Source organism: Hippopotamus amphibius, chromosome 5 (genome assembly GCF_030028045.1).
Source record: "Hippopotamus amphibius kiboko isolate mHipAmp2 chromosome 5, mHipAmp2.hap2, whole genome shotgun sequence".
Taxonomy (NCBI): domain Eukaryota; kingdom Metazoa; phylum Chordata; class Mammalia; order Artiodactyla; family Hippopotamidae; genus Hippopotamus; species Hippopotamus amphibius.
This window is the reverse complement of record NC_080190.1, coordinates 64060635-64077043: the sequence shown is the minus strand read 5'-3', so window position 1 is coordinate 64077043 and position 16409 is coordinate 64060635. Positions and strand designations below refer to the sequence as shown.

Here is a 16409-nt window from a genome sequence, read left to right as displayed (position 1 = left end):
TGATGATGAAACTACAACATATCAAAATTTGTGGGATATAGATAAAGTGATGTTTAAAATGAAATTTATAGCCTCAAAAGCTTATCTTAGAAAAGGTAAGTAAAGTTCCCTGTTAAAAAGCTAAAAAAAGAAAAAAGCAAAGTACTATATACGGAAAATAAGTAGAAGGAAGGAAATAATGAAGATATGAACAAAAATCAATTCAATAGAAAAAACCAGAGAGAAAATTAAAGTCAAAAATTGATCCTTTGAAAAACTTAACAAAATTGCTAACCCCCTAGGTAGATTAAATAAGGAAAAAAAGAAAAAGAGAGCGAGAGAAGACATAGTTCACCAGTGTTAGGAGTAAAGGACAAGATTTCAGATTCTATAGATTCTATAGATATCAAAAGAATAATAACAGAATATTATGAACAGCTTTACGTGAATAAATTAAATAACAGACAAAAAACAGTCAAATTCCTAAAAAAAGACAACTTATTAAAATTCACACAAGATAAAACTATGAATACCTATATATTTATTTAAAAAATTAAATTATCAACTTTTCCACAAAGAAAATTGCAGGCCCAGACAGTTTCATTGGTGAATTTTACCAAACAATTTAAAATGAAAGAACAGGAATCTTTCACAAACTCTTCCTGAAAATAAATAAGAAAAAATTCCCCAACTCATTTAATGAGGACAATATACTCTGATTACAAAATCTGAAAAGACATTACAAAAAAGAAAATTACAGATCGATATTCCTCAATATTTAACAAAATGTTAGAAATAAGTTTAGCAATATACAAAAAGCCTAATACATCATTACCAAGTTGGGTTTATTTGAGGACAATAAAGGATAATCAATGTAACTGCCATATTAAGAAAATAAAGGAGGGTTTCCCTGGTGGCAGAGTAGTTAAGAATCCACCTGCCAATGCAGGGGACATGGGTTCGAGCCCTGGTCCAGGAAGATCCCACATGCCACGGAGCAACTAAGCCCGTGTGCCACAACTATTGAGCCTGCACTCTAGAGCCCACAAGTCACAACTATTGAGCCCATGAACCACAACTACTGAAGCCCATGTGCCTAAAACCCATGTTCTGCAACAAGAGAAGCCACTGCAATAAGAAGCCTGAGCACTGCAATGAAGAGTAGCCCCCACTTTCTGCAACTACAGAAAGCCCGCACGCAGCAACAAAGGCCCAATGTGGCCAAAAAATAAATAAAATAAAATAAAATAAAATAATAAATTAAAAAAAAAAACTAAAAAAAAAAAGAAAAGAAAGGAGAAAAGCCATATAATACATATATATATACACATATATACATGAAGTATTTGACAAAATTCAAGTCATTGATGATAAAAACTTTTTTTAAATTAGGAAGATAAAGGAATTTCCTTAAACTGATAATGGGCAACTATGAACAGTCTAATCTAATATCCAACTTAATGGTGAAACATTGAATGCTTTCCCCCTAAAAGCAGGAAGAAGCCAAGGATATCCACTCTCACCACTGTATTCAACATTGTACTGGTGGTTGAAGCAAGCGCAATAAGGCAAGAAAAAAAGCTATAAATATAAAAAAGAAGAGGTGAAACTATCTCTGTTTGCAGAGGACATGATTGCTTACATAGAAAAACCTAAGGAATCCACAAAATACCTAGAAGAATGAGCAAATTTAGCAAGACTACAGAGTACAAGATCAATATACAAAAATCAATTGTATTTTATAATAGAAACACCTGGAAAATGAAATAAAAACTCCATTTTTATTAGCATTAAAACCATAAAATACTTAGGCATAAATTTTAAAAACTATAAGACCCATATATTTAAAACTACAAACCATTGCTGACAGATATAAAATAAGATCTAAAAAAATGGAGAGAGATAATATGCTTGTGAATTAGAAGACTCATTATCACTAAGAGGTCAATTCTCCCCAAATTAATCTATATATTCAATGTTATTGTAATCACAACCCCACCTCTTTTTTATGTAGAAAGTGACAAACCAATTTTAGAATTTATATGGAAATAAAAAGGACCTAAAATAAGCTAAACCAATCTTAGAAAAGAAGAATTCAGTTGGGAGAATTTATAATACTTGACACTTCAAGAATTTCTATACAGTTACTATAAAGCAATCAAGACAGTGAGTATGTGTATAAAGACAGATGTATAGATAAATGCAACAAAAGAGAGAGCTCAGAAATAGATCTACACTAAAAAGGTCATCTGATTTTTGATAAAGGTGCCAAAGCAAACTAATGGAGGGCTTTGTCAACAAATGGTGCTGGTACAACTGAATATCCACGTGGAAAAAAAGGAATCTTGACCTCTATTCACATCATATTTAGAAATTAATTTGAGATGGATTATATATGAAATACAAGAGCTAAAATACTAAAGATTCTAGGAGAAAACACAGGAGAATATCTTCACAGTTTGGTGGTACATAAAGGTTTATTAGGATGAAAAAGTAATAACCAAAAAATTTTTGATAAATTAGATTTTATAAAGAAAAAAAAGAACTTCTGCTAATCAAAAGACCCCACTAAGAAAGTGAGTAGGCAAGCCACATACTAGGAAACTATTCACAAAATATATATCTGATGCAGGACTTGTATTAGAACATATTAAGAATTTCCACAATTCAATAAGACAAGCAACCTTATAAAAATGGGCAAAAGATTTGATCAGATTCCTCACCAAAGAAGATATCTGAATGATGAGAACACAAAAAAACTACTCAATAGCAGACGTTATCAGGGAAGTACAAATTAAAAACACGATGAGACACCTTTATATACATTCCAGAATCATGAAAATTAAAAAAAGACTGACACCACTAATTGTTGACAAGAATGTGGAACCACTTGAACTGCTGTATATTGTTAGAGGGAGTGTAAAAAGATACACTGTGAAAAAGGGTCTGAAATTTTTTTTTTTATAAAGGAAATACCTTTCTCTGGACCCAGCAATTTATTCCTAGGTATTTATCCAAGAAAAACAAAAATATATGTCCTCAAAAAGACTAACATAAGGATGTTCATAGTGGCTTGATTCAAGATAGCCAACAACTGGAAACAGCCAACGTGTCCAACAGAAGAATGGATAAACAAATTGCAGACTTTTCATACAATGGATTACTATCCATAAAAGGGAACAAACTACTGTATGCACGACAACACGAATGGACCTCAAAAAACAGGCTGAGAGAGACTTTAGAACGAGTGTACATTGTATAATTCCATTTGTATGACGTTCTAGAGCAAACAAAATTAATCTGTGGTGGAAGAATACACAGAATTAAGGTTGCCTCGATAACTAGGGGCAGAAATTGACTGTGAAAGGGCACAAGGGAACTGTAAGCAACTACTGAACTTCAGTTAATATTCATGCTGAAGTATCCAGGAGTGAAGTACACTTATGTCTCTAGTTTACTTTGAATGCATCAAAAAATAAGAGAGATTGATAGTCAGAAGGTTGAATATATGCACAGATATCCTATCAGGGAAATTCAGCAAAATGTTAACTGAGCTGGATATATGGGTGTTCTCTGAATAATTATTTCAATTTTTACATATGTTTGAGATTTTTCACAATAAAATATTGAGGAAAAATGTGTTTTCAGTTCCTCTGCTCTCTCACATTGCCTGTACAAACTGGAACTGAATTTGTATGAAGTAAGCCAATAGGAGTTGCTATTCTCAGTCACGATTTTATCTTTTAAAGAAAAACACAAAAACTTTAACATGGAAAATAAGCCAAACCATTCCTTCTCAACAAAGAATGAATTAAAATGAACAGCAACTTTAGCTTCACATTATATACGTCATGACTCTAGCTCTGATGAGAGAACTTCCAAATTTCATGTACTGTACCTCAGCTTAGATGCCTGTTTCCAAGACTAATCACTTAAAGATGGGCATCTGCCTTGACTATAGTACAAGAAAATATATTTGCTGAACTTGGTGTCTCAGGATGAAATGCAAGTCTCATGCAATGTCAACAAGACAAAACAAATAAAAAAACAACGTCAAGAAAAATTCACATATTACTGTTGAGGGGTAGTCACCTAATAGATTACAGATTCCGTAAATTTTGGGGTTTCATTACCTTTATCAAGAGATGCCCCGGCCATATGGTAAAAGCTCAATGCGGTGTCTACATCATTAATATTCTTTAGGAAAGTAAAGAAGTTCTCCACTTCCTGAAATGTCAGGCCCTGAAAGAAGAAAGACAATAAAGTAAGGCAGGAACCTGTATAAAAAGCAGCATAAAATGCAGAAAACTAGGCAGTTATTCATGTCTGTAACTCAGAAATTTATGCTGTGTCTAGAACAGAGACTGAACAAATTAGTCAAAGAATATTAAATCTGTACACAACAGAGGAACAAAACTCTGGAATTTACTCTGAGAAAGGCATGCTGGTTAATTACTTTCCCCTCATATGTAAAATCAGACATGAAGCTGTTTACAGTGATGGCTGGATATCTTTTTTTTTTTTAATTTATTTCTTTGGCTGCATTGGGTCTTTGTTGGTATGTACAGGCCTTCTCTAGTTGCAGCGTGCAGGGGCTACTCTTCATTGCGGTGAGTGGGCTTCTCATTGCGGTGGCTTCTCTTTTTGCGGAGCACAGGCTCTAGGTGCATGGGCTCAGTAGTTGTGGCTTGTGGGCTCCAGAGTGCAGGCTCAGTAGTTGCGGTGCACGGGCTTAAATGCTCCACGGCACATGGGATCTTCCCAGACCAGGGATGGAAGCCATGTCCCCTGCAATGGCAGGTGGATTCTTAACCACTGCGCCACCAGAGAAGTCTCTGGATGGATATCTTTAATGAAAATATTTCTATTTCTGCCCTCCAATTAGTCACAATATTTGTTGTGACACTTCCTAAATGAGCTATAGCCACTTGATCTGTTATACATCTTAACAAGTAAGACCCACCAGGACTTTCATTTTAATAATCTACTCATAGGCCAGCTAAGCTTTTTAGACGTTTAAGCTAATTAAAGAACCACCATACATGGGAATGGGTTCAGAATTTAACAGAACCCAAGCAACTGGGAGAGCTGTTCATTTTCTCAATTTAAAAACTACTAATGAAGCAATTTGCCATGTAACTTTAATCTGATGAGATTCTGTAAACGAAGAAATTCTTTCCAAAAGCTGGTCAAAGATTTGCTGATCTTTAATTCTACTTTCTATGATGGCTCAAGAGAGTAGTTGGATAAACAGGGATTACAGGGAGGAAGATTTGCCCTATTTGCCTATTTCCCATTTCTCACACGTCGTGCTGTGGTGGGAATGAATAAAATTTCTAAGGAGTGAATAACACTGGGGAGACAGAGGTTAACGCCTTCTAACAAAGCATCAGGTCCTTATGGATTGCAGATGTTGATGGGCTTCTACTCAGTACTGCTCCTCTTCTGATTTCCATTTCCCCAAACTACAGAGCCCAGGAATCCACATCAGCAACTCAGTAAAAAGGAAACCTTAACATAAGATAATCTATAGCACTTTCCTGGTCCTCTCCAAACTCGCCAATGGTATCTTTCTCATTTTATCAATCAAACTAAAAGCTAAAATACTGTGTGTATGATCATGTCACACGATCTTTTTAGTTTTTCCCCTTAGAATCACAGAACTTAAATTTTTTTAAATTGTGGAATATGATGACCTTTTAGAAAGCTGCATAAAACATAGATGTACAAATTAACAAACTGCTGTAAAATGAACACCCATAAAAACTCGATTCAGGTCAAGAAACAGACTATTATCAGCATCCCAGAAGCCTCCCTCCCTTTCCCAACATGGCCCTTCCCAGTGATAAGAACTATTATGACTTTTAGGAGATTCATTTCCTTGCTTTTCAAAAAAATAGCTTTACTATCTATTTATGCATCCTTAAACATATGTTCAAGGAGTTTAAGTATGTCTGTTTTTGAATTTTATAAATGGAACCATGCAGCATGTATTCTATTACATATGGCTTTTGTCTTTTAAGATTTATTGATGTTTCTGTGTATATCTGTAGTTTATTATTAGTGTTGAAAGTATTCCATTGTGTGACTATTCTATTTGGGCTATTTCCAGTTTTTGGCAATTACAAACAGTGGTCCATTTGTATTTAAGCATTCATTTAAACATTTACGGAGCACCTACTATGTACCAAGCTCCATAAATTTTGGCAGTGAACTGGAAGGCCTATATTAAATAACTTTCCCCCAACTTGAGGTCATTTTCTTGAGGTTATTCTCAGAGGTAGGGTTCATTTCTTGTACAAATGCCGTAGTATGCTATCTAATGTAAGCACTAGGTTAGAAACAACATTATAAGAGGAGAATTCCACTGGATCAGAAGCACAGGTTTTACAATATCATCTGCTTATGGGTGGATACACTAATACCATCTTCTCTTCTTCTCCATCAAAAGATATGTAGAGGTGGGAACAAACCAAGGGTCCACTGATAGATGAATGCATAAACAGAATGTGGTATATACATATAATGGAATAGTATCCAGCCTTTAAAAGGAAAGAAATTCTGAAACATGCTACAACAAGGATAAAGTCTGAAGATATTATACCAAGGGAAATAATCCAGTCACAAAGGACAAATACTGTATGATTCCACTTATATGAGTTACCTAGAGTAGTTACATTCACAGAGAGAGAAAGTACAATGGTGGTTTCCAGGGGTGGGGGGAGGGGATAATGGGGAGTCATTGTTTAATGGATATGGAGTTTCAGTCTGGGAAGATGAAAAAAGTTCTGGAGATGAATGGTAGTGATGGTTGTACAGCAGTGTGAATGTACTTAGTGCTACTAAGCCATTTAAAGATGGTTAAAATGGTAAATTTTGTTATGTATATTTTTACCACAATTTAAAAAAAGACATGCTAAAGGTTTTCTGCCTTTTTAAAAATTAAGGTGTGGATTTCCACAGGTGAGGGGAGATTAGGGGTCTGAGGTTATGAAAGGGTTTTTAATTTTTTAGGGCTAAAAGATTAACATAAAATTCCTAAAACAGAAAAGGCATGGTGGAGGAACTGCTTCCCACTCTGATAAACAATCTCTAATGTGCGTTAGTTAATTTATTGTGAAACATTAAATGCTCAAGACCACAGTGCTTATATTGAAAATTATTTGAGAACAGATAGAAAAATTGGAATTGGGTGGTTATTCATTTGATGATTTAGAAAAACAGTGAAATACAAATCACATTATGCCACTATTAAAAAAAATATGTAACATTTTGCCTTTTATTACATAGATATAATAAAAAATATTTATTGAGCACTTACTAACCACTCAGCACTATGCCAAGAACAGTGAGGAAAATAAAATTGCATTGGACATGGGCCTTGGTCTTATAGAGCTTACAATTTTTTTTTTTTTTTTGGGGAGGTACACTAGGTTCAATCATCTGTTTTTATACACATATCCCCATATTCCCTCCCTTCCTTGACTCCCCCCACCTCGAGTCCCCCCCACCCTCCCCGCCCCAGTCCTCTAAGGCATCTTCCATCCTTGAGTTGGACTCCCTTCGTTATACAACAACTTCCCACTGACTATCTATTTTACAGTTGGTAGTATATATATGTCTGTGCTACTCTCTCGCTTCGTCTCAGTTTCCCCTTCACCCCCCGCCCCCTCCCATACCTCGAGTTCTCCAGTCCATTCTCTGTATCTGTGTCCTTGGTCTTGTCACTGAATTCATCAGTACCATTTTTAGATTCCGTGTATGTGAGTTAGCATACAATATTTGTCTTTCTCTTTCTGACTTACTTCACTCTGTATGACAGATTGTAGTTCTATCCACCTCATGACATATAGCTCCATCTCATCCCTTTTTATAGCTGAGTAATATTCCATTGTGTATATATGCCACATCTTCTTTATGCATTCATTTGTTGATGGGCATTTCGGTTGCTTCCATGTCCTGGCTATTGTAAATAGTGCTGCAATAAACATTATGGTACAAGTTTCTTTTGGGATTATGGTTTTCTTTGGGTATATGCCCAGGAGTGGGATTACTGGATCATATGGAAGTTCTATTTGTAGTTTTTTAAGGAACCTCCAAATTGTTTTCCATAGTGGCTGTACCAACTTACATTCCCACCAACAGTGCAGGGGAGTTCCCTTTTCTCCACACCCTCTCCAACATTTGTGGTTTCCAGATTTTGTGATGATGGCCATTCTGATTGGTGTGAGGTGATACCTCATTGTGGCTTTGACTTCCATTTCTCTGATGATGAGTGATGTTGAGCATCTTTTCATGTGTTTGTTGGCCATCTGTATGTCTTCTTTGGAGAAATGTCTATTTAGGTCTTCTGCCCATTTGTGGATTGGGTTATTTGCTTTTTTGGTATGAAGCTGCATGAGCTGCTTGTATATTTTGGAGGTTAATCCTTTGTCCGTTGTTTCATAGGCAATTATTTTTTCCCATTCTGAGGGTTGCCTTTTAGTCTTGTTTATGGTTTCTTTCGCTGTGCAAAAGCTTTTAAGTTTCATGAGGTCCCATGTGTTTATTCTTGATTTTATTTCCATGATTCTAGGAGGTGGGTCCAAAAGGATCTTGCTTTGATGGATGTCATAGAGTGTTCTGCCTATGTTTTCCTCTAGGAGTTTGATAGTGTCTGGCCTTACATGTAGGTCTTTCATCCATTTGGAGTTTCTTTTTGTGTATGGTGTTAGGAAGTGTTCTAAGTTCATTCTTTTACATGTTGCTGTCCAATTTTCCCAGTACCACTTATTGAAGAGGCTGTCTTTTTTCCATTGTATACTCGTGCCTCCTTTGTCAAAGATAAGGTGCCCATATGTGTTTGGGCTTACTTCTGAGTTCTCTATTCTATTCCATTGATCTTCCTTTCTGTTTTTGGGCCAGTACCATACTGTCTTGATCACTATGGCCTTGTAGTATAGTTTGAAGTCAGGAAGCCTGATTCCACCAACTCCATTTTTCCTTCTCAAGAGGGCTTTGGCTATTTGGGGTCTTTTGCGTTTCCATACAAATCATAAGATTTCTTGCTCTAGTTCTGTGAAAAATGCCATTGGTAATTTGATCGGGATTGCATTGAATCTGTAAATTGCTTTGGGTAGTACAGTCATTTTCACGATGTTAATTCTTCCAATCCAGGAACATGGTATGTCCCTCCATCTGTTTGTGTCGTCTTTGATTTCTTTCATCAATGTCTTAAAGTTTTCTGCATACAGATCTTTTGCCTCCTTAGGCAGTTTATTCCTAGGTATTTTATTCTAGAGCTTACAATTTTGATAGGCCTTCTTAAAGAAAAGATGCTGAGAGTCACGAAATTCTTATTTTTTGGTAACCACCTTAGTAAAAATCCAGAAGTTTATTAGAATAAAGTTAGAATAAAAATATAGCATGAGGGTCATGCATAGAAAGTGCAAAGATAGGCTTTTCTCAAGTTGAGTTGATCAGACTGAGAAGTGGACAGCTTAAGCACAATCTATTGTCAGGTGACTTGAGCTGCAGACATAGTAGTCAAAAGGAAATATCCTTCTCTTAGACTTGGCATCAAGGGGATTTTTTTTTTTTTTTTACATACTTATGGGAAAGTGGAAGAAGCAGGAGTTACTTTATTCTGTGACCAACTGTTCAACAAACCAGTTATCTATTTACCTTTGGGAAGAAGAACTTATATAAGATTGGGTCCTAAATGACTAAAAAAAGAAGATAAAATTAATAGTACTTTGACAATAGAAGTACTTCTTTACGTTGTTTAAAAATGAACTTACCATTAAAGAAGCGGTTAAACAAGCAAATAGAATTGTCTTTCAAAACTAAAAGCAACTGATAAAATGTTTAGAAGAAAACAATCTTTATGACCCTGGGTAAGGCAAAGAGTTCTTAGATATGACACCAAAAGTACAATCCGTAAAAGAAAAAAAATGATAAATCAGGCTTCATCAAGATTAAAAATGTTTGTGCTTCAAAATATTGAGAAAATAGAAAAATCACAGACTGGGAGAAAATATTTAAAAATCATATATATGATAAAGGATTTGTATCCAGAATTATAAAAAGAACTCTTACAACTCAATAATGAGATAATAATAATAATCCAATTAAAAAAAGATTTGAACGGACATCTGCCAAACAAGATATATGAATGGCTAATAAGTACATGAAACAATGCTCTGTAGGAAATAGGGAAAAAGTTGATGTATACAAAACTAATTGTGTGGGGGGAAAATCAAAAGTAAAACAGGTGAAAAAATCCATAAAATCAAATCTTTTAATAGTAATTCACAGCTTAGTACTCCTTTGGGGGAAGTAAAGGTTTCAAAGCTAATTAGTAAAATAAAGCAGATCAGTGAAGTAGAATTTTAATCTTTTTTAGTTTAGTTGCCACACCTCGGGTGCTACACTACACAGTGGCTTTGATGGGCACCCAGTAATTGGTGTTAGAGTATTTCAAGGGCTGTGCTAGCAGTGTTTCTAGAATCTGATATCCTATGAAGACCACAATGTGGTTCAACCCCCAAATATCTGTAAGAATACGTGAACAGGAGAGCTCACATGAATATTATCCACAGAAAACATGAAAAGTTAATTATCTAATAGTTTTATTAAAATTGTTTGATAAGTACTAACCCTACTTAATGGTTAGTAGCAAGATTAATAAGCAATGCTGTACACAGAAGACTGTTGGGGATAGGGCTGTAAGAGGAAACACACAGCAAAAGCAAATACCTTTATAACCTCTGCTTGTAAAAATCTTACTTTGCCTTTCAGGCCAAGTTCAAATTGTACCTCCTCCAAGGTACAAGAATTCTTACTCAGTCTCTTCAGTTGGTTCTAGTGTTTCTCACTGGTGCTCCCAAAAGATCTCATTATCTTTATTGGGGTACTTAATATTCATTCATCAATGGATTTGATAAACATTTGCCAATGAGATATCATACAGAGGATGGCAAAGACAGTGCTCTCAAAAGGCTCAAAGTTAAGTGAGTTGTCTTCTATTATAATTATTTATTATCTGTCTCCTCCCACTCTGAGGGCAGAGACTTGGTTTTGCTCATTCCGTGTTCCCAGTATTTAGAAGAGTGCCAGCACAATGGTGGGTGCTCAATAAATATTAAACATGAAATTATATAGTTCTTTGCATACGTACTCTTTTACTAGACTATTATAGACTACATATTTCTTGAGGATAGGTAATGGTTTTGTTTATCTTTTATCTTTCTCACAGCATCTGGTTTTGTGACTTGAACATAACAATATCTGCCACTGAAATGTAATTTTCAACTCATCCTCAAGTGGATTTGCTAAGTTATTAAAGTGTGCAGCTTCTGTACCCACAAAGAACCACCACTGTCAATTACACTTTATGAAGTCTCAGAAAACTCTGTCTTTCTTTTAATGAGGAGAAGAAGGTAATTTGGAGGATGGAAAGTAAAAAAAAATTTTAAGTTGAGCAGATTTGACCTTGAAGAAAAATTCACAGGAAAAAAAGATATTGAGAGGAATGGGGAAAATCTGATAGAGGATAGGGAGTAATCTTAAAGCCAAAACAAAACATGCTGCCCATAAAACAAAAAAAGAAAGAAAAGAAAAATCTGTCTTTGTTAAATAAGAAACATGGCGGTTACTCAGAGCATGAATAGAGTAATTTTTCCAGGCATGGCAGGTTCCCCAGTTCTTCCAGCTATTACTCAGGGACAAAACTAGAGACACTGATGGAGCAGGCCTTTCCACAGCAGTGGCTCTCAAGCCTAACTGCACATTAGAATAACCTGGGAAGCCTTTTACGAACTATTGATGGCTGGACTTACCCACTGAGCTTCTGATTTAGTTGGTTTGAAGAGGGTCCCAACAACCACATTTCTGAAAAATTCCCCAAGCAATCCTACTGGGAGACCAGATCTAAAGAACTGCTTTAGAGGAAGAGTATGGTTAGGAGAAATAAAATTTTGCTAGAGAAGGGACAAGATCTGTAATAGGAAGCCTTGGATTTTAGTCCAGACTCTGGCAGATCATTAATTTCTCTTTCTCTCTGTCTCTATATTCTCGAAGGCAAAATGAGATCTAACAAAGCTGTTAGAAACACAAAAAAAGAAAAATGGTTGTGAAGCACTGCATGGTCATTAAGTAGTATGCAAATATTTATTTAATACCACCACTAGGACCTTCGACCTTTTAGGTCTGGTTTGGTATTTTGTATAGAACCCCACAGAGAATGATTAACACGTGCCAGATGAAAACTCACATTTTCATGTTAACAAATCCAAAGTGGAATAAAAGAAGCAATTAGAAATCAGATAGTGATCCCCCTATAACGGGAAATGGTCCCAGAGAGATGGACTGGTAACCTTACAAGCAAAGGCCCTTCATTAACTCTCATTTTAGTTAATTGCTATGTTCACAAACTATTTAATCAACATGAGAGTACAATCAATCTCAATCTCCCTGATAAAACAGGCTAGAAATTCTGGGCCAGATATAATTTAGCACCCCAGATTTTCCTCATCTGTCCTTTCACTTCAGGGCTCTTTTGCAAGGTCTTCAGGTCCTAAATTAACTCCTGCCAAAGCTAAAATACTTTATTCCTTCAAGGGCGATATCTCTAATTTATTGCTTTTAAATATAAATTCATAATAAAACATGAATTAGTCTATCATGATACATAATTATTTTACAGTTAAATCTATGCCTGGACCAAACTTTAAAAATCAGTCTGGTCAAAAGAAAGGAGTGTTCCCTACAAAATCCACCTATATTTGTGGTCAATTTTCTGAAACTATAATTTCCAACAGATATGACCTGGGTACTAGGTAGTGTAGGAGTCCTCTCTGGGAGAAAAGCATTGTCTTCTGTCACTTTCTGTTACTGAGTCTTCCTCTGTCGCCAAGGGAATACCTTGGGACAGGTTGGACTGAACTCAGAGAAGCTGACACTTTCTCTCAGAACCTAGCCTGCTCTCAGTTGCAGTCCACAGCCTGTTCAGAGGTCCTTTCAGCTTTTCAACCTCCAAGACAAGGAAAAAGTCTAGCTGATAAAAATTGTTTTCTACCAACTTGGGGTGATGCTATTCATGCAATATTTCCTCACAAAGACTAATAACTAAGAAAACTGAGACAAACACTTGCAATCCTATTTCTTATTTTCAGTTACTGAGTCTTCAAAGCTTAGAGTCTGCACCTAGGACAAGGCTCTCAATTCATGAGGCCAGGAATGTTAAGTGATTTGTCTAATGTTCCCGGAAACCTCTGAGGTAGGACCTGAACTCATCTTCTAGCTCCATGTCTACCATACCACACTACCTTTGCAATCCCTCATGGAACATGGTTAGTGCCAAGTCAGTTTCCCAGTCATGGCCAAATGGTAACTGTTGTCAGGTGGAAAGGATACTGAACTGAGAACGAGAAGATCTGGGTTCTAGCTCTTGCACAGTTCTCCCAAAGGTCACCAGTTTACCAAAACCAATGGGTATTTATCATCTTATTTTATTCGACTCTCTCTGTTCCATGTGACACTGTAGACCCCTCAGTTCATGAATCCTCTTCTTCCTTGGCTTTGACTTCACTACTTTCTTTAGGTATTCCTCTAACCATTACCTCAAAGTTTCATTCTGGAGCTGCTTAAATGTTAGTGTTCCACTTGATCTTGCCCTTGACTCATAGTTCTTTTCTGTATAATATTCTCCTTGGGCAACTTCATCCATTCTTGTGGTTTTAATTCTAACAGTGTGCTGACGCTTCCCAAATCTATCTCAGCCCTCTAAAGTAGATCTGAATATCCAACTGGCTGCTAACCATCTCTACTTGGACAGTCCACAGGCATTTTAAGATCTACAAGTGAACTCTTTATCTCCTCCTGTAAACCAGCCTCTCTCTTTAAATTCACAATCTCAGTTCATGGTGCCACCCGTGGTCTGAACAAAAAACCTAGGGTCATTTGGGGCCCTCCCCTCTTCCTTACTCACTACTCATTTAATTTTCAGGTACCAGAGATAAATTAGTCATAATTTGTCATTAGCTCACTCTCATTATGTTAGTGCTTTACAGTAATAATATTCTCCCATGGTACCTTTTCTTCCTCTAGGCAAAGATACCTACCTTTCCCTCTTTGAAGTGCTTCTTGAGCTGCTTCTGCATGGCAGTCAGCTTCTTGGACTGCACCCCACTGTAGGCCAGCAGCATGCCACCAAACTGTCTCTCAGTGATTCTCCCATCCACAGGGTCATGGCGTTCAAACTGGAAAGGGAACAGAAAGAGTGTTCATGGAGTCAAATGCAAAGTATTTTGACATGGAATGTGGAATGATCAACTGTGTTAGATGGCAGAGAATAGCTGATGGCTGGGACCATATTTTGAACTATAATTCTCACCAAGATTTTAAAAAATTAGTCAGAAACAAAAGATTTGGGTTCTTATTCCAGTTCTGTCACTAAGTTACCCAACTACCCTGGGCCTCAATTTCATCATGGATAAAAGAGCTACTATAACATCTCATATACCTTCTAGGTCAGGAGCTTCCTTGTGGGAATAAAAATAATGTCAAAAAACTCCATTCAAATTCATGAGTAATAGTATTAGTAATAAGTGATCTTTGGATCATCCATGTCCCTGCTACTCACAGAAAACTTAAAAGCTAATCATTATAAATTTTATCAATTATACATATGTAAAAGTCATATCAGTTCCTTGATCTGTACTTAATATTGTTATATATTCAGACCTCTAAGAATTTCAAAAAAGAGTAATGTGTTTTCAAGTTTTTCCCAAAATGGTAATCAAATGTATAGAGCATAGGATGCCTCAATTAGACATGCATACTTATCACAAAGCTACAAAAAAATCATTAAGTATATTTAAATATGCAGATGGAAAGATTAAGTAGAAAGGACCTCTAGCTAATCGAAGTAATGTCAGAAAACTAAGATTTTCACTTAAAAATGGAGAGAAGAAAGTTATCTCAATGCTAGCTACAGTGTTAATGATACTTCTAAATGCATAAATAATAAAATGGCTAAAGATGGGCCCAGAAACCAATTAGAAAGCAAAATGATTTCAAGAGGGTAAAATTTCCCCATGGTTTTATTGGAAAATATCAGTTACCAGGAAACTTTTAGATTCCTACATAGCAGGGCATAATGCTGTTCTCCTAAGGTTATATGTAGACATAAGATATTGCTAAGTAAGGTCATGACAACAAACATTTCCTGAATGTCTACTAGTTGTTGAGAGTGTGTTAGTCATTGTGGGGTACAGGAAAGAAGGAGAAGATTCAGTTTCTGTCCTTAGGGACTTCACCATCTAGTAATGAGATAAGATTTACATATATAAGACACAAAATAAGGAAGTACGTTGTTAAAAGTGAAATTCTCTCTCAATTTTTTTGGCCGCATCACACGGCAGGTGGAATCTTAGCTCCCCAACTAGGGATTCAACCTGTGGCCCCTGCAGTGGAAGCACAGGGTCCTAACCACTGGACACCCAGGGAACTCCCCTCTCTCAATTTTTATTTTCTTGGTTAGCTTGGTAAGTTGATATACACCTTAATTTGTCTCCTCACTGGTCAGACTATGTCAGTGAGCAAGACACAAGAATTACATTTTAACAACAAAAATCATTTACTGAAAATGTACTATGAGCCAGGTACTTCACCCATATAGTCTTTCATTTAATCACTATAACCACCCCATGGAGTAGATATTATGAGCTTCATTTTACAGATGAGAAAACTGAGGTAACATGAAGTTAGAGCTGGGAGTCAAATGTGGCTCTGTCTGGATCCAAAGACTGTATCTCAATATCATACTATTTCCTCCTTCTAAGCAGTAGTACATATTCATCCTATAGGATAGCATTATGTTGTTTTGGATAAACTTACAAAGCAATGGGGTTTAATTATATTCGAGTGAGAATCAAAACTATTTCCAAAGAAATCAACATCATCAATATTAAGTGAAAGCCCCATTTTTAACTCAACCACTCAATATTTCATGTTTGTCACACCACCACTTCTACAGAGCTGATTAATTTTTGACAAAACCGAATGTTTTCAGGATTCAATTTAACTTTGATTTATGATCCAATTTACAATCCCAAAACAAAGTGGAGGACTGATAACATTTTTGCAAATGGGCATACTTTCCACAATGTTTAAATCAGATTTTCAATATGTGATACCCAGGCCAAAGTTGGGCTTCTTCAAGGTAGGCGAAACAAAGCTGCTGTCCCTGCTCTCTTAGGCTTCAACAATTTAGGGTACTCATTCTACCCTTATCTGGGAGATTTCACAGCTGTGGAGAATTCTCATATATTTGAATTAGATGAGTTAAGCTTTATCCCACAAGATAGATTCAAGGTTGCAATGTCTCTTTGCATAGCGTTGGCAGCAGCAGCAGTGTGCTCAAGGCTTATGAAAGCCTGCATTTATCT

General features: G+C 36.1%; 1 protein-coding gene across 2 annotated transcripts in view; it reads right to left on the bottom strand.

Annotated features, from left to right (window-relative positions):
• Positions 1-16409, bottom strand: part of MICU1 (mitochondrial calcium uptake 1) — a 234429-nt gene that overhangs the window by 23665 nt on the left and 194355 nt on the right. For both annotated transcript variants that reach the window (XM_057734250.1, XM_057734251.1), the window contains 2 exons: positions 14082-14219; positions 4113-4221 (listed from right to left, as the gene is read on the bottom strand). In XM_057734250.1, coding sequence (XP_057590233.1) covers positions 4113-4221; positions 14082-14219 — 247 coding nt within the window. The remainder of the gene's footprint in view (positions 1-4112; positions 4222-14081; positions 14220-16409) is intronic.